The 27,567-nt window shown below is 46.6% G+C and overlaps 1 protein-coding gene across 1 annotated transcript; it reads right to left on the bottom strand.

Moving 5' to 3' along the window:
* Positions 1 to 12,117: 12,117 nt before the first annotated feature.
* Positions 12,118 to 12,558, bottom strand: LOC142558299 (E3 ubiquitin-protein ligase RING2-like). Its single transcript, XM_075670449.1, has one exon. It carries the CDS (start codon positions 12,556 to 12,558, stop codon positions 12,118 to 12,120), a length of 441 nt encoding a protein of 146 aa, XP_075526564.1.
* Between the last annotated feature and the right edge of the window lie 15,009 nt (positions 12,559 to 27,567).

Genomic DNA, 27,567 nt, shown 5'->3' with positions numbered 1-27,567 from the left:
ATAAACATTTCACGCCAAAGGTGCATTGACCTTTCTAAAGTCTTAGATCGGAACACACAACGAGACAAGCCAAATCAACACACTATCTGACAAGTTGACAAAGCACGCAGTGAGATCCGATGAGGCGAAGCGTTGTGATGGTTTATTGGTGCCGCAATGTCGCATAAAAAAATATCAACATTTTTTTTCACCTCCGCCAAAGCATCCAATACAAGACACTAAAGCCAGCCAGGGTAACTACGTGCTTATTTATTTCTTCTACTTTGACTTTTATTCGTGAGGACACATTGAGTCTCATAAATTTTTTTATTCTCGCTACCCTACTAGCGGGCTGCCAGAGCCAGCCAGAGCGCATGCGTTTTTCTCGTGTTGCCCCTACCACCGCACTATGCACTTCGGTGCGCGTTTGGTTTTCTCTGTCCGAGTAGATTTTCACCTGGCCGAGTTTTGGACGCCTTCTTGCTAGCAGACGAGAAAAAGAAACAATGGTCGCCCACCGCCATCCCTTTGAAGACTCGACGGATTGCACTACGTTCGCTTGAGCGCAACCACTCCGGAAAGTCTTGTCTCGCCGGTATAGGATACCGAGCAATATATGCGTATGGTTCTCGGTGGACTAAACGTCTCACATTTTCTTCGATATTCATTCGGTAGCCACATTAAGGGGCGAAAGTAGGCATTGGATTGTGGCCAACATACTCTCCCTTGCATTTTAACGCGATAGCGTTAAGGAGCTCGTGTCGCAGAAAAGCCGGTGTCGTCGGTGTCGGCGTCCGCGGCGTTGGCCGTGAGCGATAAATCACGGCAGGCACTTCATAAATAAAAAGCAACTTCCAAGATGGGCTGGGTGGGAATCGAACTAGGGTCTCCGGAGTGTGAGACGGAGACGCTACCACTCAGCCACGAGTTCGACGCTTGAGAGCGGTACAAACGCGCTTCCAGTGAACGCGGTGTTGCCTTAAAAACGTGCCGTAGAAAGTTATACTGTGGTGTATATCGGTAATTATGAGCATGTAACTTACAGAAGTCGCATTTACACGAGTAGCGAAGTAAGTTTCCGCTACATTTCTTCTGCGCTTACCGCACACGCAGAGCCATCTTGCGGCAAACACAGAAGACCCCCTCCTCTCAATGTACGGCGCTGCCCCGACAGGTGGCGCGCCATGCGCGCATTGGGGCTGTGCGCGGACCGGTGCCAGGCGCGTCGCGGCTCCGACTCCCTCTCCTCTGACGACGCTTCGCCGCATAGAGTTACTATACTGACTCTAGAGGACAAGCTACCCATAGGGCCCATGCATTGAAATCGGGAACCGCAAGAGCGGCGCCATGTTGCTACGCGCCAAGGTTGCCAGCTCCTGAGACGCTTGCTAGACTTGGTGACAGTAGTCAGTTTTAATCCGGCAACCGTAGCAGCGTAGCAGCATGGCGTCTCGCTTGTAGTGTTGTGATGTGTGGGTGCAGCCGTGTGTTTGGGCTTTATAAGTTGGTTCTTTATTCTATGTTGCGGGACGGTGTGGGTGTCGTCCATGTTGACCGTACAGGTGGCAGTTATGCAACCGAGGGATGATCCTGTTGAAGTTTCCGGCGGTATGCGGTTTTCAGCGGTCACGCCTGTTGCAGGAGTGTCACTCGATGAGGTTACGAGCTCGAAGCTGTGGTCAGATTCCTCGTTGGCGTTCCGTAATTCTTTTCGCACGGGCGCGGTATGTTGCAAAAGCCGCTTTCGCGATCTATCGTCGCGACGATAGATCGGGTTTCCTTATTATTATAAGTACTGATCCAGCTGTAGGGCACATGTAACCGACAAACGGAAGTCTCAGGAGAGCACCTGATATTATAATAAAGCAGGCGGCGCAGGAACTCCAGGGCACCCAAGGGACAGTGGGGGGATCAAAGCTCGAAGCAGAACGGTACGTAGGTTGGGGCCGCCGAGTGAGGTGTGTGCCAGGGAGTGTTTGCACGGACAGCTCCCCTGGCACGCGCAGCAATGCCTCGCAAGGTCGAGATACTTTAAAGGCGCCTGCGCCCATGATCTTTCTTTTGCCTCGGTGCAGTGAGCACGATTAACGAGAATAATATGGAGGGCATCTGGTGCAGTCGCGAATGCGTCATGGCAAATGTAGCTCACGTCGCCTGGCGTGTGTAGTAATATCAGAGTTGGTTGTATGAACTTTATGCATAATACGCTTTGTTACGGTACCTTAACGGAATGGGACTAGAGGACGGTGTTGGTACATTTTTTCGTACCGCCCTAATCCTATACCCCCCACTACAAACACACACACACCCGTTTTTTTTTTTAAATGTATACATACAATTCCTTGCCATGACGGATCACAGCCTCCTTTATTTTTGAAAAATAGAGGAGGCTGTGGACGGATTGACCTGTTCAAGTTGTCAACTTGTCAATAACTGTCATGGGAATCACTGTAATAAATACAATTCCACGATCGGATTGTTTACTTTCATTTTTTGTTGTAACACTGAGGACTACATGGAACTTTATTTTGTATATGTGAGAGAAGTATGGATATCACGAGCTTAAGCAAATGTGCGATACACAGACAAAGCAGCTGCTACAACATGAACTGCATTGAGGGCCACACAACACATACGTAATTAAAGGTGCAAAATATAGGTGGAAGCTTCAAAATACGCTCTGTAGCACTGCAAAGTATAACATATATTGTATGTGTACAATAAATGTTCAAAAGAACAATGCATCAACGTCCCATTTGCCTTCAAGTTTATTATCAAGTTCAAGTTTACTGAAGTTTATTATGAGCATATGTACAACAGGAATCTACTGACACACCCGCAGTCAAGGTGGCTGTTCGAGGTGTGCTGGCTGCCTCAGTGTAAGAAAAAGAAATTGGGTGAATGTCGACACCAGTACCACTGCTTCTTGCCTCTGACCTGCATGTGCCTCCGCGGCATCTTTGTGCACAAGTGTGCTGGCGTGGCGAGGCGTAGGAGTCATCCGAGAGAAAGAGTATCGTTTACATGGAGAAGTGGCTGATCACATTGCTTGTCGCTTCCCCTCAAATGTTTCCTTGGCGGCTAGGGTGACACATCCACAGTCAAGGTGGCTGTTCGAGGTGTGCTGGCTGCCTAAACGAAAGAAAAAAAAATAAGTTAGATGAATGTCGATACCAGTGCTATTGCTTCTTGCCTCTTACCTGCATTTGCCTCCATGGCCTCTTGGCTTGCGGAGTCTGTATGAGGGAGCTGCTGTGGCTAGGCGTAGGCATTATCTAAGCGAAAAGAAAAGGCCATTCAAATGGGGAATTATGGAAATAAATGCAGTTATGTCTGCTTCTTGCACTCTTCTTGCCTAAAAGTCTTCAAACATAGTGTCCAGAACACACCAGCACTTTGACTGCTTCTGCTTTTTACCAGCAGGTGTTGCTGCGAGATCCTTAGTATGGCTGCGTGCAGCATTGTAACACTTGGTGGAGGCATTTGAAGTGGTAGCCAAAAATATAAAGAATCATCCTTGTCTGCATGAATGCTTTCAATTTCTAAATGCAGTGGTAACTATCACTATTAGTGCAAGGCCCCCCACATCTATGCGGCAAGTGCCATAGCTTGAAACTGAATTTTTCCTTTAGTGTTTCACAAGCGTATAATATGTCCACATTAGATTTGATGTGTTTGTTTTTATTTATCCCAGTGTGGATAGAGCATCATTAAATTGTTTTTTATTTTTGCGTGTCTTGTTTTTTGGTTTATTTCTGAATTTATCAAGCAGCAGTGTCATGATGCGAAAGTGACTCATGTAATGGCAATCAGCTTTTGTTTTGCAGAAAAACAATGCACTTCCTGACCCATTGTTTGACATCCCCTCACTCGCATAATTTTGCAGAGTATTCTACCTATAGTGACTTACTTGACCTCCACTAAAGAGTTTTGCATTTTGAAATAGCATTCTTTCCTTAAAATCATTCAACACTTCTCATAATTTCTGTACCTTGGGCTTCTGATACTCTGCATTCACCATTTTTGCTTGTTTCTGACTAGAAATGTCTTCTTTAATTTAGAGCTTAAATTTTACCTTTGGAACACACGGAAGGGCTTGCCATTGCATATCTGCATAAAGGGGAAACATGTTTCATTAAACGTTTGCAAAATCCAATTGAAGATTGATGAATGCAGCTTGCAGCGTGATTTGACTGAATGAGCCATAACAGCAACTCATCTCACTTGGTAAATTAAAGCACATATTAGTGTGATGTACAAGATATGTTACACTAACGTGGTGGGTTTTCTTGCTTATACAGCAAAATAATCGGTGCGCGAGAAAAAAATTATTTTTGCATACCCCTTTTACACACTGATTTAAGGAAAATGAGCTGGAGCTGTCCACATGATCTACTTATTTTACCTGTGAGTATGGTCAACAAAAATGTGTCCCAGCTGCTTAGTGGTATTTGAGATTATGACAGTATTGCATATGTGCCTGTTGTCTAAAATAATTGAATTTTGAAAATGCTCGCAGGGATCTGATGGGAATATCTGCAGTTTATGGATACATGTAAAAGACTCAGCATCAAGTGCAAGTGAACGGTCCCACAGGCGCGGAGTCGATCATGCAAATAGATTCGCTGCACAAATTTGTGAACAGAAAAGATATGCCACATGAAATGGCATGCAAGGAAGTGTTGAAAATATTGCACAGTTAATAAAACGCCTACGCTATTAATATGTGGGTTGCTGCACTCGTTATGCAAAACGGAGGTGAGGCGTGCAGACAGGACACAAGAGTAGAGAAGTGGACAACACGAGCGCCGCCCACTTCTCTACTCTTGTGTCCTGTCTGCACGCCTCACCTCTGTTTTGCATAATGAATCCTTACCAAGTAGCTGAGCTTTCTGCCGTTCTAAGTCTCGATGCACTCGATTTCGTTCGCATTGGGCACTCGCCTCTTGATTACTTCGTGGCACAGAAATACTCGGCATCACACTGTTTTTCTGCTGTGGCCTTTGTAGAAGCATGATTGTTCAAAGTGCAACAATTAAACAGATTCTATGAGTTGCTTGTGGCTTTGCCAGCACAATTCCGGTGCGCTGGTCCGCCTGTCCAGCAATTTCCTACTGAAGGGAAACCTACAAATAAAAACACCGCTCCGCATGTAGAAAAATGCTCTACTGTGACGCTTCTCAAACGATTGTGATGCACCACAAGAGCTGCATACTCGCGTGATAGTCTCAACAAGGAGATACATTCGTTTACTTACATGTGACGGTATATGCCAGAGCACTTCGGGTCTTCGGTGGCACATAAGGCACGAGTGTGCCTTAGCGTCCGCTGTCGACGCATAGAGAAAGGTCGACGCGCGATCGCATGTCAAACCTAAACTGTGCGAAACTACTACGCATCCAAAAAACAGATTCGAAACCGAAATTCGCGTCATCTTTTATTGCATGAATGCGTACATCGTGATTTACATAAGTCACGGACTTAGCGATCGCTTTCTGTAAACTTAATATTGACGTACCATCTTCATAAAGCCATCAGGTATGCGTTTTTAGATGACAAACCATAAGGTGACCTGTACTTGTTTTCAGCTCTTTCAATAGTAATTGCGCTGGCCACATTGACCAGTAGCAACAGGGCGGCGCCCTAGAGGTTCCCACTTTTCCGGCCCAGCTTTTCCTCTACTTCGCCGTGCTCCCACGCGGGTAGCAGAATCAAGCGCCGTTCCTTTCTTTAGATCACTATCTATCTATCTCTCTGCCCGTGCCGATCACGACGTTTGGCTGGCGTAGATCGTTTCCCCCTCCGAGACACCGAGTTCTTTGGTTCGTTCCGTTTGCTCAGGCGCACGTTTCGTTGCCGCGCCGAACGCTGCGTTGCTCGACGCTCTCCGTGTGATAGGTGGCCGCAAAGTCCGATGCGGGGCGCCTCGTAAGTGATCCCTGCGCCGTAGCGCATTGTCTTACACCCCTTGGCGGGTCGATGGGAACGCTGTCGCGTTCCACTCTTGAAGGCGAAGCTTAAGCGTCCTCCAATTTTTTTTTTCATTTCGGTGCCCCTGTCCCACAAAAGAAAAAAATATACGTTGTTGCGGCGCAGCGAATTGTCGCATGGTGGCAGCTTGTTACTACCTTTGCGGGAAGTAATCAACCACGGCACGCTTCGGTTGCCGGATACTATTAATATATTATTGCGATAGCAATTATATGAACACTCCAGGAGCATTCCTGCTGTCGGCGTCGCCCTCATGTTTCGTATGAAGTATAAAGGCGATAACGTCGTGACCACGCGCCGCATGCTGTTTGTGAGAGTGAAAGGGTAGGGGGGGGGGGTACGAATGGGTGAACCGACGATGGTGGCTATGTCTTGTGTGCGCAAAGGAGAAAAGCGGGGAGCAAGTGCGCCGCCTTCCGTCGCGCGCGATACATAGAGGGGAGTGGATGGAATGGGGGCGGGATCTAGGATGTTGTGAACCTGTGATTGGGCAACATGTTTATTTGCCTTGTTTGACGCATTATATACAGTGACTTTTTCTTAGATACGTAGATTTATTGGAGGCTTATACGTATCTTCAAATATCTTGTTGCGAGGTTTTGTGTGTACGTGCAGTGAACTTTCTTTCCAGTGACACTTTTGCCCTTTATCAAGCATTTGTATATTCGCATTTCTAATGAACGAGGGCGAGTAAAATGAAAGTGAGCCTACACACCCCACAAAATAATGGTTCGGTTCGTTATCTGCGAGGCATGCGCGTAACACACAGGCCTTTTTCTTTTACAAAAGTGACACGCAGGTGTGAGGGACCAGCTGAAGGTGTTTCCCAAAAAGAAATTAGTCGCCGTATGACTGCCGTGTACTTTGAAGATTGCATTTTATTGTCCACTGTGACGCGTTGGAGCAAACAGTTGAAAGAAGGACGTGAAAGTTGCAAAGACGATCCAAGACCGGGCCAAAGCCATCGTACAACCATCCCCAACAAAATTTCAAAGGTTGATGAGCTGATGAGACAAGAACGGAGGATAAGCATCGAGGAACTGGCAGAGCGTGTGAACATCAATCATGGTTCGCTTCACACCATAATTCATGAGTATCTCGGTTATCGGCTTTTGTATGTGCAATGGATGCCCAATATTTTGAACCACCGCCAGAAGATGGAGAAGTTCGGCGCTGCCTTGACTCATCTGATCCGGTATCACAATGAGGGTGACAACTTCTTGTCTGCAACTGTGATCGGGGACGAACCATGGCGCCACTACTACGAGCCTGAAACACGACGGCAAAGCTTACAATGTAAACATTCGAATTCACCACCCCAAAAGAAAGCAAAGACTGTAATTTCCGCCGGAAAAGTGCTGTTGACTTTTTTTTTATCGTCAGGGGCCATTACTGATAGAATGTGCTAAAGCTGGAGAGACTATCAATCGTTTCCGATATTGTGAAACGCCGGATCGGCTGCATGACGCAATCAAAAACAAACGACGTGGAAAATTGACGAATGTGGTCATCTTGATCCACGACCTGGCTATGATGTTGGGCTGCTGAGTACGAGGTCGCGGAATCGAATCCCGGCCACGGCGGCCGCGTTTCGATGGTGGAGAAAACGCCTGTGTACTTCGATTTAGATTCACGTTATTAAGGAACCAAACGTGGTCACGGCGGCGTGCCTCATAATCAGAAAGTTGTTTTGGCACGTAAAATCGCGTAACTTAATTTTTAATTGTTCCACGACAATGCCCGTCCCCAGGTCGCTGATGTGGTTAATACAAAAATGGCAACGTTCAAGTGGGAAACACTGCAACATCCCCCGTACAGCTGAGACTTGTCGCCTTGCGACTTCCACATTTTGGGACATGAAAAAAGAGCTCAAGGGAAACAGATTCGTATCGGACGATGACGGAAAGAGCCAGTTTTAGATTTTTTGAAGCAGCAAGCCAAGGAGTTTTATGAGATGGGAATCACCCGACTCGTTAGTCAATGGGACAAATGTCTAAATGCTGATTGAATCTACTTTCAAATAAAGTACTCCATTTGTCATATATTCGCATTGGCTCACGTTCATTTGACTCGCCCTCGTATATTTCGCAGCACGGCTTCATATACGACTCTCTGTTGGGACAATAATTTCGGTGCAATTACTCACGATACACGACCGATGACAGCTGCTCCTGCATAATACGTTGTAACAAATGACAGCGCCATTGCGATTTTTCACTGGCCGTTGCATATGTACAAAAATGTAAACAAGGTTCTTGAATGACAAAGTTTCATTAACATATTTGTCTTAGGCTAGTTCACTTCATGCCGATTTTTAAGGACCTAGTTTTTTATGGCGCAACAAAATGTGCACCCTAGGTAGTGTTTACACCTGCAGCGGTTACTTCCAAAAGCTCGTGAATATTTAGTTACCCGAATTTTTCGATCTGAAAATTTTTCATATCAGTGGCATGCACTGCTTTGCTGCTTTCGTAGTGACATAGTTCTTAAGATTGTGTGATATTTTTTTACTTATTAAATAGACAAAAACATGTAATCATTGATATCAGCTATTTGGGGCACAATACTAGGCACATACGAGAAAATCTTTTGATGAAAAAATACACAGAAAACTTGTTTTGACAGTGCGTAGCGTTCAATAATTCATTTGCAGCGTCTTTGGCGATGGCAATGCAGTTATCATTCATGTATTTAAACCCTCGACAAATTGTTTAAGAGGAAGCTTTCGCTAGGGCCCGACTACGACGCGGCCTATTCAAATGCATGTAAAACGCAGAAAGGATTTTCTGAGATAACCCCTAGATCGCTTTTAATGAAATTTGTTGCATTTAAGAGAGAAATTTAAATTCTAGTATCTGTTTGAAGCGGAATTTCGATTAAGGGCCTGAATTTTGTTTAATATATTTTGAAAAATTCGATAGAGCGAAGAAAATAGAAGTACCACATTTACAAACTAATAGCTCTGCATCAAGAACAAATATCGCGGTTCAGGGCATCTATTATAAGAGTCAACGCGGAAAAATTTAGTATGACAATTTGTACCTTACATGAATTGGTTACGTGGTGTACAAGGGTCCTGCAAAAGCCGTATTTCGATAATACGAAATTTTTTGAGATTCATTTTAACATATGAATTTTGTCCTCTTTGGATTTACTATTAGATGCGATTCACAGAATTGTGATATTATTTCTTATTGTTGAGTTAAGAGTTTTAAACGTGATAGTCTAGTTTTCTGAAAATTTGCGATTTTTGCCAATTCTTAATGAAGAATTGACAGCCTAAAGGAAAAATTCAAAACCAGAAGTAGAATTTACGTTTTTCTTTTAAATGCAACAAACCTCGTCAAATTTGGTGCAGTGGTTGCCGAGAAAAACGAATTCACCTTCTACATGTATTTAGATAGGAGCACCCGCGCTAAAGCTGCCTCTTAAGTAGGAGGCCAAGCTGTAACGCGAGCCCCCTCCCCCCCCCCCCCCCCCCCCTTCCACGCCGAACGAAATTTCTGGCTACGCCACTGGTACACGGGTGCGTTTTCATTTAGCCCCTATCGAAGCGGCTACGACTAAGGCTCGATGTGACGCTCCCTTGGGTATATTGTCGCCGCTGACACTGTTTACACGCCTTCTCCGCGACGAAGGGCCGTTCTCGTCGTTCGTGGAATGGAAGCGTGAGAAGAAAACCGTAGTGCCGCGCCAGACGGGCTGTGCGGCGACGACGGCTACGATAATGCTCTAGAGCTGGGCGCGCCGTCTCTATGGAAACAAAGCGCTGCATGAGCTGAGGTCTGTGTGCAGCGGTGGCTCCTGTAAATCGCACCCGTGCGTCACTCACGCGCTGCCTCTTGCGATCTACCGATTAGCATAGCTATCGCACCACATTTTGCTCCGTTTGGAACCTGCCGTACGAAACAGATTGTCCGCGCCAGCCAATATATCGGGAAATGAAAACACGTATAGAGCTGCACTCAAATTTCGCTTCAGGGAGTATAGTAATAGTCAGCGAATTTTTTGTTCACGACACTGGTCACAACTTTAATGTCAAGAAATGTTCACGGCTAACACCGCTCCTAAGCTATGCCGATATGATGACAGCAGTTCATGCGAGTGCATACTATTAGACGTCGACGGAGTGATGTCACGAGGACGAAAGGGAAAGTTGATGTGAATTGAATGAAAAAGGGTGAGAATATGTGAGCGCAGAGTGACTTGCGACTCAAAAGGGCGACATGGTAGGCTATTATTCGCTCGTCTCATTCCAGCTAGCGCCTGTGACCAAAAAACAGAAACTGGCGGGCGCGCATGTGCTGTGCGACATGACGCAGCACGCGATAAACGTCTGAAACAGCTGCTTGCGCTGGCACGAAAGCAGTAGGCGTGCGCCTTAAAAAAAATCAAAGCGCGGTTGTGGCTTAATGGTTAAAACATCGAGCTCCTGTGGCGAAAATGGTTCGATACCACTTTGGGGCACGTATTTCTTTCTTTCATTATTTTTGTGTTCTTTTGAGTGTCGGTGAGCCATCGGTACGGCATCAGCAGCAACCAGTGACAAAGGTACGGGAGGGTTCACCTAGAAAGCTTCACTTTAAAATTCCACGCACACACGACCTATCTATCACAGTCAAATCAAGGTTCCAACTTTCAGCGGAACGGTTGCTTTCAGCGCTTCTTGTAAACTATGGTCAGCATCGTCGGCCACCTTTCGCAGTTGTCACGAGGGTATGAAGTGTGCTTCAGCTGGGCTGCCTCGGTCGTACGATACCAAGTTCTCCGGCACAAGTCGCACGCCGAGGCGAGAGGAAAGGGCTCATATCCTGGCGCGTACGGTTGTCTTCGAGTGGAGAGTCTCAGATATGGTTTTTGAGTAACGCGACCGGATGCGGCTTCAACGTCGTTCCTACGTCGCCGCTGTAGCCCTGCGACGGCGAGGGGACGGCGCTGGGCTTGACCCGGGCCCAGTTACGCCAAACGCGGCGTCGTCAACTTCTCGCGGTGGGTCCGTCTCCCCGAAGCATGAAAATATCCACGGACACCGTGTATCGAGTTTCCTGTCTGATCTAGGTCATTGTGTTGAAAAGATGCATCTTTACGAGGTGCCCCAGAAAGCAAACGGAGCACGCGAGCAGCGGCTGAACTGCATCTCTGTGCACTACTAGTGGCGGCAGCGCGCAGTAGAGCACATGCACAAAAGTAATATGCGATAGCCGTGTGCTGTGCTTCTCACTACTGCCTCATCGACGGCTCAGGCGAAGGAGAGCTTATTCGAACGGGCGCATTTAGGGTAGCTCCTTGCGCTTGTAGCAAGCATTTATCGGGGGCAAACAGGCCTTGCCAGGAGCATTCGCTTCCTGCACGTGTGCTCAGCTTCTCTGGCCCAACTTCTGTTTTTTTTTCGGGAAGAAATAATCGCGTTGCGAGTCTTTTGTACAGATCCATTTTTGTAGTCCTTGGACAAAGCTTGGTAATTGGCCGCACGCGGTGGTAGTCCATCGCGCTTAGAAATCGCCGAACCGTGGCACAACCGCCAAGTTTGTTCTCTGTGACGGAGAGACAATGGCAATCATCGCGTGCCTCGAGAAGCAAAGCTTGGCCAGTGAGGATAGTCGCGCGTGCAGGAAGAAAACAATTCTGACAAGATGTGCTTCAACGCTAAATAGTTGCTGTAAGTGCAAAAAGCTCCCCTATAGCATTTCCCGTTGGAAGCAGACCACTTTAACTGGAGCCTTCAATGAGGCAGAGGTGAAATGAGTATGTAACGGCCACTGTATATTACTTTTGCGCATGCTCTGTAGTACGTGCTGTCGACGCTAGCGCACGGAGATGCAGTTCACCCTCCTCTCGCGTACTCCGTTTACCTTCTGGGGCAGCTGTACTGTCTCGGTATACAACGTTACTTTCACTCGAAACTTGTGTCACTTCAACGAATTTCATCCGAGTTCGTTTTTTTTTCCTGCGCATTCCAGTGTGGACAATATAGTGGTGTTGTCGAGGACGCCGTCTGTTGGACGTAAGGGTCTTTGGCCGCGCTTGGGGCAGTCGTCCATGCAGCCAAAACGTTGCCAGTCGCTGCCGCTATCAACTGGCATAATCATCCGCGGTGAAGCTCGCGTCTTCAGGGCGCGCGCGAATTTCTTGCTGCACGTTTGGCAGTTACCCGTCCCCGGCGTCGTGTTCTTCAGTTGCTTGAGCGAGCCGACAATCTGGCGGCTCAGCCGGAGGACGCCGGTGGGCCACGCCGTGTTGCTCTTGGTTAGGGTGGAGTACAGCGATAATATTGTCCATGCGATGGTCACGTCGCAGACATCGCTTCGACGGGATCCTGGTGCGACATACCGGGCACATCTTGTTGCTCTTGAGGAGGACCGCAGTGATGCACTTCTCACAGAAGCGGTGGCCGCACTCTGTACTTGCGACAGTGTCCTGCAGCAAGCCTAGGCATATGGCGCACGTGAACTCACTGCGAATGCTGTCGGCATGCACGGCTGCCTCTTCCGTGGCGTCTGTGATGACTTCTTGAGCTGTCCGCTGATGCTCGTAGGGGCTCAGTTGCCATTTGCCTTCGGTCCCTTTTGATGCACCGGACGACGTCATCTTCGGTAAAAAAAACCGACAAGTCAATCTTAAAACCTGGCAACTCGGGCCATACTTATAGGACGCGATGAAATGTACGACACATACGCAGCACGCGCGGCATTGTTTAAACGAAAGAGAGGTCATGTGCTTCGTAGTGCGATTTGTGAAAGATTCTTGCGCCACCTATCGTATCTGCAGCGGTATACTTAAGTAGACCGCGGCTGTTAATCAATGCAAACAACATGATCGTGCTACTTTTATAGCGATAGCAGTTACGCCCACAACCGAGGCGCACTCCCGCTGCCGGCATGCTTTCACGCTACCTACGGCTCATGCACGGCTAACGCGTCCGAGGTTACAAAGTCCTCCAAAATATAAATATGCACTGGCGTAACCAGAACTTTGTTTTTTTTTCCAGGGAGGGGAAAGGCGTTTGTTGACGCATGCCGTTTTATCTCAGGTATCATGGACCGCAGAAATTTAGAGTGGGAGGGGTGCACGTCTCCAGTGTGCCTCCCACCCCCAATGGAATGAAGCGTAGTGTATAGCTCAGCGAAAACAAGGACACAAGTGGAAACGAAACATGGACACGAGCGCTTGTGTCTACATTTCGTTTCTTCTTGTGTCCTTTTCGCTGCGCTATACCTCATGCCATTCCATGATGATCAACCAACAAACAAACATCGATTTTTTAGTTCTTATAAAAAAGCAGCGTTCTCCGGAGTGGGGACTCTGGATTAATTTTGACGATCTGGGGTTATTTAACGTGCACCCAATGCAGTGTATACGGCAGGCCCTGTGAAAGTGGATGTCCAGCGAAGCTGTTGAAAACCACCAATACAACCATTGATGGGGTTACGCAATGCTGTATTGCTTTAGAGTAATGGTAAATTTGACACCATGCCGCCGCTGGTACTTTTGCACTTTCTTTTTCCCTTCGCCACCACTCGTATTTACACAGCTCCTTGGTAGTCTTAACTACGCATTTCCTACTCATAGCAGTGCTGCAACAACAATGAAATCAGTTGCTAGGCTGCTTATTTTACACATGAAAGGCTAGTGACGTCACTCTTCACATTGCAATTCCGTCGCCGCGACAGCTTCCACAACAGTGATATTTACCGGGAGGCGTATGCGGGGAGCGCTACGTATATCGCATTCTTATCAGCAATGCTTTATTTAATATTTAGTTCGGATGCTTGTTTTGTGCTTGCACTTTTTTGAAAAAAAAAAATGCTGTTCTGTATATTGTATGCGTGGTTCCAAAATGTATGCACTTTTCGCTTCACTTTGCTGAGCGCTTGAAACCTGCTTTACTTCCGCTACGGGTCTGCCCGGTATTTCACTACCTCCATGGTTGGCCCACATTATTGCTCACGGACGCAGACACGAAAAAATACCGAACCAACTACAGGATAACAGCTTCGCTGTAAAATTAAAAGAACGATAGAGGATAAGCACACACATTTGGTCGCGCAAGTATCTGCAGGTGGCTGGGTTGGCTTTGGAGGCATTGTTTATCAAAAAGAATGTCTCTATTTGTATTAGGGAAGCTTCGACAACTAACCCGCCGTGGTTGCTCAGTGGCTATGGTGTTGGGCTGCTGAGCACGAGGTCGCGGGATCGAATCCCGGCCACGGCGGCCGCATTTCGATGGGGGCGAAATGCGAAAACACCCGTGTGCTTAGATTTAGGCGCACGTTAAAGAACCCCAGGTGGTCAAAATTTCCGGAGTCCTCCACTACGGCGTGCCTCATAATCAGAAAGTGGTTTTGGCACGTAAAACCCCAAATATTATTGTTAAGCTTCGACAAGCTTGTATTCGTCCGAGTATGAATTCATGCAAGCGGCTCTTTGATGTGCGCGGGCCTTGTGTAGCGGCGTCTTCCCTCTTGGTGCGATGATGCCACGGCACCCACGCGCAACAAACCGTACAAATATCAGTGTGTGACAAGTGAATAAGCAGTTGCTAGTAGCGCCCGTCCTTGTCCACTGTGTCTTTTTGTGTCCGTGTATTAACTTGTGTTAAACTACCATAATTAAAAAAACCATTGGTATGCTAAACATACTTGAATGAAATATAGTTCACTTAAAGAAGAAAATGTTTCATCGCATTTGTGCCTAATGGTATAATAAAGATTCACTGCAGGAAAAAAGACCTAGACCTTGGCAGTGTTAAAATGTTGTGTCGGGCACTAGAATATGTGTATATTTTTTTAAATTTAGGGAATGGTGGACAGTGGCTCACGATTTCCTGGACTGAGGACGCCTCCCGCTATGGGCGAAAACTGTCGCGTGTCTTTCTTTTTAAAATAAAGTTTGTTTTTCTCTCTAGTGAATATCGAGCATTAAAAATTTTGAGACGCCATATTTGGAACTTTGCAACATTACAACGCAGAAATATGTTCAAAAGTTCGAAGAAAAGCATCCGTTTGATGTTTGATGCCGAATGAAACTGTCGTCTTAAACTAAATATGCACACGGACAATTCACGCATTTTCGTTCTGAAAAGATCTTGTAGATGGTGTAATAAATTTTTTTTGCTTCGCTGAAAAAACGGGTTTTACAAATTTTTGATATCGACTTTTTGTCGATCGATTAGGAGAGTAAGAAATGAAGTTGCGAAATTTTCAGAATGCGACGTGCTCGATCTTTTAAAATGAAGGTGTAAATCAATACTTTCTAGGGGACAAGTCAGAATTGCTTTGGGCCAATAAAGCTAAGAAGATTTATCTCATTTCATGTGCCGGTTGCCGAGCTGGAAGACTTGCTATATTTCATGCATTTAGACTGGGGCGCCCGACGTAAAGCTGGTCCTTCTTTGCGAATAGCTATCTTGTAACAACTGTGATCCAAAAGCGTGCTTTCTTTGCATAGCTCAAACGTTCCGGCTTTACAACGCAGCCGTCACTCGTGCATGCGCAGAGAAAGTGCGCTGAACAGAAACCGGCTAGGTGAAAGCTTGTACTATAGGCGTGTGCTTCTTTTCCCATCAGCCTCGTTGCATTGCTCTTTGCTTGACTGCAATGTAACGCGCCTGCAGCGCGAATGTTGAACGCATGAGCAAAAAATTGTGCCGCTTGAGCGCGTCATAAACGCGAATGCCCGCGGTGACTAGATCTAAATGACGCGCGTATGCGGCGAGTGCACCAATATGGCGGCGCCCCGCGGCGTGTCACCAGCCTGGACGCGGTACTTTCGAGGCACATTGTTTTGCGCGTAAAGTTCCTCAACGAGCACGCCATCGTTCGAGCTTTGCCGTCCTCTCGCCGGCTCCTTGCTGTTCTCCCTTCGCGCTACCTATTGGCGCCGCGATCCGTGCGCGCGTCCCGTCTATGGGACTATATGTAACATTTACCCTATGTAATAACCTCCCTAGAGGGCCTTTAGGGTTATTGTGAAATAAAAAAAAATATAGCGCCATGACGGGACACCGCGCGCTTTTGATATCTTTGTGTTTTGCATCAAAAAAAGGGAGCCATTCATCAAAAGGCTCCTTGGTGCCAGGGAGTTTTCTACAATTACTAGAGGGAAGTCTGGCGCTACTATCGATCAGCCACCGTGGCATTGATGGGTATTACATGAATTTGTCTGACCTTCGTGCTTGGTGCTTCCGACGTTCTTACAGCTTTGTTTTTATTACGTTTTATCTGCACCTAAATTTCAAATCAATGTATACTTTTTTTATGCACATGCTAACAAGGCTCTGCAGGCACGCATAATGCTGCTGATGGCAGTGGTTCCGCTTGTCCACGCGTTCGTGGCGCAATGGTTTCACTATCGGGCTTCTGTGCCAGAGATCCTCTGTTCGAACCCTACCGTTGGACAATTTTAATAACATTTACTTTATAATTTAGAACGTTGCACCTTAAGAGAAATGATCATTTATCGAAGTCATGAAGCCACTTAAAACCAGAAGGACGAAGTTTAGGCAAATCCATGTTCTGCCCATCATTCCCATGCTGTCTGAACCGCCCTCCTTGCAGCTCCTGTAGACACTAGGGTCACGGTTCTCACTATAGTGCCTGTATTGTGGCGATCTACATCGTCAACGGGGTAATTAGGAAGAGAAGCTGACAACGGGGCTAGCAGGAAGAATGTATGAATGGGCTTCACCCACACTAACCTAGTGAAATATTTACATTGGCGCAGTCGAAAACGGGAACCTGTGGAGAAGAAGAAGAACGTCGTGTTCAACGAGGGACGACCGAACCACCATCAAGGAATACAAAGCAAGTGACGAACAACATGTCGGGCCATTTCAACTGGTTTTCCACGCCTAATGCTACCACGCCTGTTCTACTGAGGATTGCAAGTGCGTCCGGGTTTATGGTTGACGACCCCGTCACTAAAGGTACCGTTCCTGCCTGCAATGAACAGGACGAGTCTGAAACTTGTTTTAATAATAATAATATTTGGGGTTTTACGTGCCAAAACCACTTTCTGATTATGAGGCACGCAGTAGTGGAGGACTCCGGAAATTTTGACCATCTGGGGTTCTTTAACGTGCACCTAAATCTAAGCACACGGGTGTTTTCGCATTTCGCCCCCATCGAAATGCGGCCGCCGTGGCCGGGATCCGATCCCGCGACCTCGTGCTCAGCAGCCCAACACCATAGCCACTGAGCAACCACGGCGGTTGAAACTTGTTTTGAAGGACCCATCTTAACTCGGTGAAAGTCAGCCAGCTGCAGCGCTGCCAGGCAGTGATTAAATGTTACGAGATCACTACTTGACCTTCAAAAATGCCAGATGAAGCAACAGCAGCAGCTGGTAGATCATCTTGATACGCTATCAAGATCTGGAAGCGAGAGAAAACAGCCTTTCGTAAAACCAGACATATTTGATGGCAATTCGTCCGGTGTACACACATGCCTTCATTTTTATGAGTACGCTTGCTCCAGGAACCAATGGTTGACTGATGAGAATCGAATACAGAACATGCGATAATTTCTGTGTGGCAACGCGCGGAAATGTTACGATCTTCAGTTAAGTTCACAGTTGAATGAATCATGGAATGAGCGGAAGGAGAGCTTCTCTCGAGCATTCATCAAAAATCCCGTGGAACTTTGGAAGAACGCCATATTCTACAGACATAAAGCAATGAACATCACAGAATATGTGCTGGTAAAGTGGCACTTAATTTGTACAGCCGAGCCTAAACTTCCAGAATCGTCTGTTATCGCTATCATTATACACGGTACGACAAGAGAGCGCCAGAAAAAAAAGCTCTAGCTAAATCGACAATGGACCAACTGCTTCAGTCATTGGCGTACGTTAGCATCAAAAGAGAAAAGGGTCGCGACTCAAGACCAAGCGACAAATAACGCGAGGCTCGGTACCTCACAACCAGCCATACCCCCAAAAGTCGAGGTACCACAGAATCTCACCAATGTGCTGAATAAACGGTGTTCCTTGTTAAATCTGGTGTTCTGACAGTGCCGATGCTTGTAAACAATCGAAACATGTCATCATTGACTGACACTGGTGCTTCCGTGAACCTAATTAATGAAATTATAGTGGACTTAACCAGCATCATTTCCGGGAAGCTTATTCGTGTGTGTAGCTACGATGGTTCATCTAGGGAATACCATCAATGAACGACAACAGCTCTAGAGTTTCAAGATCAGAAGTGCAAGGTAGAAGCGCTCGTCGTGTCAGCGGTGAACTTCGCCTTTCTTTTATCACGACCTGATATGAAGAACATGAACATCAACATACTATGAAATGACGAGGTGGCCATTGGACAGCCTGAGCAAGATATGTGTTTGACGGAAAAACCCGGCAAACAAAAGCCATCATGCGTGGAAGACGTGCCGCTGAAGTTCCCAGAGTCAATCTGCATTAAGCCATATCCCGAAGCCACAAGAGCGATTGAGGTGCTGTTCATGTTGCGCGACAGCACAGTCGTCAGAAAAAAGCTGTATAACCTTAGCCATGAAAAGAAAGTATGGCTAAGGCAAGAACTTCAAGGCATGTTAGAGGCAGGGATCATTAAGCCAACGACATCATGTTTTGCTTCCCCTATTACCATTGTACCAAAGGAATTTGGATCATTCTGAATGCGCACTTATTACCCAATGATAAACAAGCAGACCGATTTTTTTTCCATACCCGACGCCTATAGGACAGATGACATCATTGATGAGACTGGAGGATGCGAATTGTTTTCACGCATATAGTTATGCAAGGGGTACTGGCAAGTTCCATTGAAAGAAGAAACTAAGACGTTCATGGCATTTGTCACACCGTTCGACATCTACGAGTACGAGTACTGGAAGTATTTTTGGGTCGTGGTCCCAAATGATGAACGAAACACTGAGCAATATCATTGGAAAATTATGCAGTGTATGTGTTCATGATATCATTGTCCACTCCAGGACCAGGGAAAACACGAGGAGCATTTGTGTAAAGTACTTGAAGCACTAAGCACCACATGACGCGTGAAGAAAAGTGAGTTTCTTTTGCAATAAGGTGGCTTTCCTCGGGAGCTTGACGGTATAGCCCCACTGGTTCTCGGCATTTTTGCCGGTGTCAGGCTATCTATCTATCTATCTATCTATCTATCTATCTATCTATCTATCTATCTATCTATCTATCTATCTATCTATCTATCTATCTATCTATCTATCTATCTATCTATCTATCTATCTATCTATCTATCTATCTATCTATCTATCCTTTCCTACCCCGACCGAGTGGTCCAAGTTGTCTAATTGCTTGGTTCACTAGGTATGGTCGTGATGCAGTCGTGATCATTGCATCGTTGTGACATCCGACTGTCGTCATGCAGTCGTCATCACGCCGTAGTCGTAATGCCGTCGTCGTCACGCTGTCGTTTTACCATTGTCAACACTTCAGTAACGTCATCACATTGTCGCGATGCTGTCATCGTCATACCGCCTTCGCCGGTCTATAGACGTATATCTTTATCACTCTGTCTTACTAATAGTGTCGTAATTTCATCGTGATTATGCATGCCGCCATCGTCAGACAATCGATACCGTGCATCCTTTGTCATACCATCGTCGTTATGCCGTCGTCGTCAGGCCAACGTTGTCGTTCAGGTTTCATGACACAGCCACTATTACACCATCGTCATCATCCCATTGTGCTCATGCCATTGTCACGCCATCATCTTTATTGCATCGTCGTCACGCATTCGTTGTCATACCGTCGGCGTAATGCCGTCACAGTCATTACATAGTCGTCATTTTAACTTCGATGTCCGACTCTTGCCTTGTCGTTGTCGTGAAGCATCGTCATCACACAGTCGTCATCATACCGTTGTCATCATGCCATTGTCGTCATGATGTCCTTTCACCATCGTCATTACTTCAGTAAGGTCATCTCTGTCGTCATGGCGTCGTCTTCTTACTACCTTCGTCGATCCATCGACATCATTCCTTGTTCGTCATTCTATCGTAATAACACTACCGTCATTCAATTGTGATTATGGCGTCGTTGTCATGCTGTTGTCGTCATTGCGGCTTCGTCAGAACGTCGCTATCTTTGTTCCGTTGTCGTACAATCGTCATCATGCCGCCGTGGTCGTGTCATTCTCGTCATTTAGGCTTCTTCCCTGGTTGTCGCCATGCTGTTATTGTCTGCCATTGTCATACAAAAGACATTATTTAATTTTTCTAGTGTCGTCGTCGTCACGCTGCTGTAGTCACCGTCGTCATAATTTAAAAAAATCGACATCTCATTGCCGTCATTCTGTTGTTGTACCGTCTTTCTCGTCCCATTGATACAATTCCTTCTTCGACGTCATTCCATCGTCCCTGCTTCGGCGTCGGACAGTCGTCGTGATGCCTCCATGCTCACGGGTGACCTTGGCAAGCGAGTTGCAAAGCAATGTGGGACGATATGGCAGTATGTGGCACATAAACCGAATTAACGAGTGTCAGAGTTATCGCTGCGCGCGTTGAATAAATGTCACTTCAGAAATGCGCTTTATACATTGCTCGAATGCTACTGGCATTACCGTCGACACTCATCGTGAGATGAGATTGACGCTATTGATCTCAATATAATATTAGGGAAGATTATTAGGCATTAATAATTGATTGTGTAATTAGGTCAATAGAAAATACACTGAGACTTGCTCGAAGCGACTCCAGACAACATTACTTTGGTCCAGCTGCGTGGCACTTGTATATGCTTAAATAATGGCACAAGTTACGTGGGATACATGGTATACTTGAGGGCCACTTCTTGTGGCAATGCAGGAAAACCTACGGAGGCAAAGCGCGCGTGCAAGTGACACTGGTCCCTAATATAGTTCCAAAGTGTCGCTCGCGTTGACTAGATTAAGTTGGTGTTGTGACTTCGGGGTGGAGGACGAAAGATGGACTCGTTCTGTAGACGAAGAAGAAACGAAAAACTTTATACAGCATTTACAGATAGTGGGTGATAGCGCACAGGAAGCAGTATAGGAGCGCATCAGACCGACTTGGCGACTGCAAGCGACTCTCTGTCTTCACAATGGGCCGGTTCTCCCTTAAATCCCTTCAGCGACCCCTCGTCGGCAGGAACCGGTTTGGGCGAGTTCTCGTCGGCAGGAACCAGGCGGGGCAGGGTGATGACCTCGCCCGCGTCGAATTCTTGATTCGTTGCGTAGATGCTTCGGCGCCGCGGAGCTGGCTGGGCGCTTCTTGAAGTCGCCTCCCGTGTCGAATTCTTGATTCGTCGCGGAGAAGTGGGAGCTCACGTCGCCTCGTGTTAGCCACGTGGTGCATGTAGTATGGCAGCTCCCGTCGCCTCGTGGTCGCCACGTGGTGCTCGTAGTATGGCACAACAGCACCCCCGCCGCCAGATAATACATCTAGAAGTCGAGCTGTTTGACGCGGCTCGACGTATGCGATTTGCTGATTGGGTGACGTCCTTGATGGGGCCAAGGAAACGGCTTTGCCGCCCTTTCATCCGCTGGTCTTTCCTTTGCTTGGATCTGAGAAAGCTCACGGAGTGATTGAAAATCAATGCCAATCACTTTGGTGAAAGTGAGCACCCTCCTAATGCTCTCCACAACGCCAGACCGAATTCCATGAAAACAACCACTCTAATCCCCTCTGTGCTCTCAACAGCACCATTACGGTTGTTGTACTAAACACAAAACACGCACCCGACAAAGAGCCGGGGATACAGACCTCCGCAAATAATGCTCTCGAAGACACATTCAAAGAGAATAAACCGCTAAAGAATAGATTTCAAAGCAGTTCTTAACAGTCATCTGGGCAGGCAAGACATAGCTGAGGCGATCAAAGAGAATTTACCTTTTGCCCTGTCTCGCTCCGAGTAAAATTCTGTCACTTGTCGTTGGATTTACCAACTTGCTGACATGCGTCGCATGATAGAACAAGTGTTTCAATCTCTTTCCAGCATCCTGGCCAATAGATACCTTCTGCTAGCCTAGCCTTTTTCTTCTTGATACCGACGTGACCCGCCTAAGCATTCCCATGCGTTAACTCTAAAAGCTGTGGTCGGTACTTTTCTGTCACGAGTAGTTGGTTGTATGTCCGACCCTTGGAATCCTGATATTTCTGGTACTTGAGACCTGACTTAGTGTAGAACGAGATGTTCTTTCGGGCCACTCCTTCATTCACATTAGCGAAGGGTCATTTTTCTGTGCCACAATAAGCACCTCTCCGTCAACCCTACTAAGCTGCTCCCAGGAAAAGGAGGCGGGACTAAGCAGTGAACATTCCACTTCAGCCCTAGACACTCCATTTTCCCGAGTCTCGAAAGGCTCCTGACCCACTGTCACTGATCTGGTAATTGATCCATCACAAGCTTGAGTCATTTGCTTTTCATCAGCCATAACTCCCGGCCTAGACTGCCGCTGTGAGGACGTTACATTGTTAGTTTCCTCGTTTGAAGATGTGCTTTCGCGTTTCATTGAGAGGGCGCGTGACGGCGATCGCGTTAATGCCATGCAAGCGACACTGGCAGAGAACGACCGGCCCTCGTTTTCTAAAAGATGCTCCGATTTGTTTGAAAAAAGATATGAAAAGTGTGCGGGTAAACATGGACTCACGGCTGCCCCCCTTTGCAACCTTCCAAACGCGCCCTCGAGGGTTACCCTGGCAACTGGCAAGCACGCGCTCTTCTGTTCTGCGACTTGTCTGATCCAGTCGCATTCGCCTGAATGGTGTCCGGGAGAAACACAGGACGGATGAGTAACATCCATGGTGGCGGCGGAATCGCGAAGTGCCGTGCCCATTTTTCAGTTACCGCAACATCCTGCATTATATGGCTCGAGCAGCCTCAGATTTTCGTCCGACTGGCTAACGCTGGCGAACGCGTTTTGCTCCTTGCAATTTGAGGAAATATGGGCTTTCTTTCCACAACGGAAGCAGATAATTGGTCTCCGGGCCTCAAACGCGCGCTCTACATCTGCCTTAGCTTTAGCGGCGCCAGCCTACTGGGCTGTCTTTGCTAGCCCGTCCATCGCCACCTCAGCCTTATAGTCGATACTCCCTTGCTGAAGTCGTCGCTCGTGGATGATTTCTTATTCGGCGAAACTGGGTTGCGAGGGGAAAACCGCTTTCCAAAATAGTCCTTTTTTTCTGGCCTATCTTCCTGAATAGGTTCTTCTTGGAAGTTTCGGCAGGTGTAATATTCCTCCGCGAGCTGCACTGCCTTCTCTAGGTCTACCTCTGGGAGCCTGTCCGGCAGCCAAAGTCTAACTTCCTCTGGAAGAACTCGGTGAAACTGCTCTAGTGCTGTGCATTCAAGCATCTTATCGTGGTTGCCATACACTTCTGCACTTCTGAGGCATTCTTTTAAGTTAGACTTTAACTCGTACGCGAACTCAGTGTACGACTCGCTGCCCCTTTTTGCCTGTCTAAACCGCTGCCGAAATGCCTCGGCAGAGAGGCGGTATTTGTGAAGGAGCGCGGCTTTTACCTTTCCATAGTTCTTGTAGTCTTCTTTAGACAAGCGTGCGAGAACTTCCACGGCCTCTCCTGGGACAACCGAAAGAAATTTTTGAGACCAAAGGCTTTCGTCCAGCCCTATCTTTTCACACGCACGTTCGAAATTCACAAGAAAAAGGGCGATATCACCGCCTATCCTCTACGGTAACATCAGGTCCTGTATTCTCAGTTTAGACGTGTCGTCTCCACCGGAAAGGGTACTTGAACGTGCCGAGCTGATTCGCATTTGCTCTATTTCCAGTTCTCTCATTTTGTGAGCATGATCTCGTTCTTCGCGCCTTTTTCTCTGCTCTGCCTCGTCGTGCCTTTTCTGCTCCTCTGCCTCCTGGAGCCTTTTTTTTCTCGCTTCTCCTCTCAAGAATTTCTCCCCAAACCTCTTCGACTTCCTTCTCAGTTACCTCTTGTGCTCTCAGAACGTCAAGAATCGCTTTCTTTTGCCTTGCCGCGGCAACCTAGATGCCCATCTCCTGACAAACATCTAGAAGGTCCTGTATTTATTTATTTCGGATACTTTCCTGGCCCGAAGGCATTACAGAAAGGAGTGGTAAGTGAAAAGAAAAAACCAGTACATAATTATACAATAATACGTATTAAAAACCGGCAGAAAATATAGCAGTCTTGAAGTTTTCAACGTCAATAATGGCAGCGATGGAGGGAGGAAGGTCGTTCCAGTCGGCGCTGATTTTAGGAATAAAGGAACCATGACACATTTTTGTTCTAAAATATGGAACACCAACTTTAAACATATGATCGAAACGGGATTAAATGTATGAAGGGCGAGTAATAAGATGGTCCTTTAATATTGGGTTGTGGTGATACAGCCTGTGGAAAAGACACAGTCTAAAACATTTACGGCGCAATTAAAGGTCTGGTAAAGTAAGTGTGTTTTTCGTGGAAGTGATGCTGGCGTAACGGGAATAGTTAGATAAGATAAAACGTGCTGCGTGATTCTAGATGGAATCTAGTGTGTTTATTAGTGTGATTTGATATGGATCCCATACTGTGGATGCATACTCTAGCTTTGGTCGCACTAATGTTTTGTAGAAGGTAAGCTTTATCGGCATAGACGCAGCAGAGAAAGTTCGACGCAAGTATCCTAGAACCCGGTTAGCGTTATTAGTGACGTGTTTGATGTGCGTATGCCATGATAAGTTACGTGAAATATGAACACCTAGGTACGAGTTGACGCATTCAAGAGGTGTATCGTAAAGTAAGTAAACGCGCGCGTTGTCGGTGTTAGTGCGGTCCGATACATGCATTGTTTTACATTTATTAACGTTTAGTCGCATGAGCCATTTATCGCACCAGTTAGATATGCTTCTAAGATCGTCCTGAAGCTCATCAGAATCAGTGTGGTTAGTTCTTTTGCGATAAATGACGCAGCCATCTGTGGAAAGCCTGATAGATGAATGGGAAATGCATTTAGGAAGGACGTTTATGTAAATCAGGAAAATCAGAGGTCCCAGTACCGATCCCTGTAGTACACCCGATGTTACGGAAGTGCGAGAGGATGAACATTCATTAGTAGAAACGTACTGAGTTAGATTAGACAGAAAGATTCTAATAAATCAGTTTAATACATTAGGGTCAATGTTAAGCATGCTAAGTTTATGAATTAAGACATAATGTGAAACCGTGTCGAAAGCTTTTGCAAAGTCCAGAAACACGCAGTCTACATCGAAGCCCATGTCACTATGGGTAAATAGGTCATTAGTAAAACATATGAGTTGCGTTTCACATGAAAATGTTTTCCTGAAACCGTGTTGTTCAGTCGAAAAGAAGAAATTAGACTCAAGGAAATCAATCAGGTGAGAATGTATAATATGCTCCAATATTTTGCATGGTATACTTGTCAGTGATATAGGACGATAGTTGTCGGTATAATGAGTGTTACCTGATTTAGGGACCGGAACAACCTTGCCAACCCTCCAATCGCTTGGAAGTACTGAGGAACATAGTGACTGGGAAAAAAGCATCGAAAGCATAATGGAAGAATATGATTCAGTAATTTTAAGCATTTTACAGCTGATTGAATCTTCACCTAATGAAGAAGATATTTTCAGATTTTCAATCAACTTTTCTATGCCCACCCTGAGTGGAATCCTGAGCTTCTCCATCGTGATTTGACGGCTCGTCTCCCGTTTTGCCTCTAAATTAGCTTTGCTTCCGAAGCTGGAAATCTATGCAAGGCCAGAAGCGAACTAAAACAAAACCACTGCAACCCTTTGAGAATACTTGAGCAATGGTCCTTAGCACTTGGGTGTGCGACAAAGGTCTGGTGATGCGAAAGGCAAATGTCGGGCACTCACCTCCTCCAAAGTAGCTGACGCCGGTAGTCCTCGTGGCTGTCGTTGAGCGGTGTAGAGGGCGGTATCTGGTTTCGAATCCCACAGCTTGCCATCCACTGTTGTGACTTCGGGGTGGAAGACGAAAGACGGACCCGTTCCGTAGACGAAGAAGAAACGAAAAGCTTTATACAATATTTACCGATACGTAGTGGATGATAGCGCACAGGTAGCAGTAGGAGCGCATCAGACCGAATGGGCGGCTGCAAGCGACTCTGTCTTCACAATGGGCCGGTTCTCCCTTAAATCCCTTCGGCGACCCCTCGTCGACAGGAACCGGTTTGGGCGAGTTCTCGTCGGCAGGAACCAGGCGGGGCAGCGTGATGACCTTGCCCGCGTAGAATCCTTGATTCGTCGTGGAGATGACTGGGCGCCGCGGAGCTGGCTGGGCGCTTCTTGAAGTCACCACCCGTGTCGAATTCTTCATTCGTCGCGGAGAAGTGGGAGCTCTCGTCGCCTCGTGGTAGCCACGTGGTGCTCGTAGTATGGCACAACAGTTGCGTAACAGCAAACAAAAACATCACCTTTAACACCGCCTTTATTGAAACGAGACATAAAATACTCGACATGCCTGAAATCTGTTTTATTCGGTCACTTTTCTTTTTTTTTTCAACGCGCTCGCATTAAGGTCGGTGTGTTTAGAAAAAAAGTTTATGTCGACAAGAGACAATATGAACGCTGAGTCACAATCACGGCAGAATTCCACGAGGAAGTTAATATATATAAAAAAAACGAAACACGGCTCGTTTTCAAGTAGTGTCCGAGTCCTCACTCACCAACATATAATCACATATACCCACGGACAGGCACAGTTACCCATAAACTAAATGTCACATGTATAAAATGATGTTCCATATATACAGTGTACACAATGGTTATGTACAATGATGATATGACAGAACACTTTACACAATTCTGAAGTGATGTGCACGACATGTGCATATACAAAAATGATCACGTATACGAGAGCACACGCACACAGAAATCACGGGCACCTGCATTCTATGTGCATTAAATGAATGCGCTATGTCGCCCGAAATCCGGCGTGGTATTCCCAGGTCCAGAGTCGACTGTCATTTCGGAAAAATCAGTTCAAAACCACGCATACCCAACCACGCAAGCTCCCATGTAGCGCAAGGAAGTTACTAGACTAATTGAATATGTTGAGGTAAAATACGCCAGAAAAATCGTAAAGTATGACTTACACAAAAGCTACAGGCATGATAGCGATGTATTGTAATTTTAATATATGAGAAAACATAATTCTGTTACGCGGAAACTAGAAAAAAAGACAAAGAAGCTCCTTTTCCAGCGGACATAGAGCGGCCATGTCCTGCGAGGTTTGCGCGCACGGTTCGCGGAAATTTCAAAGGCCATAAAGCGGCGCACCCGTTCTTTGCAACACATCCAGATGATGCTCTCCTACACCGCATCGTAAGTTACCGCATCGCGGCTCCCGCATGCAAGAGGCCGCGTTTCTAAGAGAAAGCTCGCCTTCGTGCATAGTGTTCTCCGCCAGCGCTTCTCGGTAAACATTACAGTTACATAACCTGTAGCTGCCAGGAAACGTTAGAAGCAGTCAGGGATCTTTGAATGCTATCGCGTTTCACTCCTAAAGACAAAATTTAAGCGCCCTCCAAATTTTCAAGCCTGAAATACTTTTAGCTCCCGTTGTAGGCGACCTTCGAGTGACTTAGAGCCGAAAGCCAGAGCCGTTATCCGGGCACTCAAACGAGAACAGCCGG

The sequence above is a fragment of the Dermacentor variabilis genome, chromosome 9 (assembly GCF_050947875.1).
Source record: "Dermacentor variabilis isolate Ectoservices chromosome 9, ASM5094787v1, whole genome shotgun sequence".
Classification (NCBI taxonomy): Eukaryota; Metazoa; Arthropoda; class Arachnida; order Ixodida; family Ixodidae; genus Dermacentor; species Dermacentor variabilis.
This window is presented reverse-complemented; position numbering and strand designations above follow the sequence as displayed.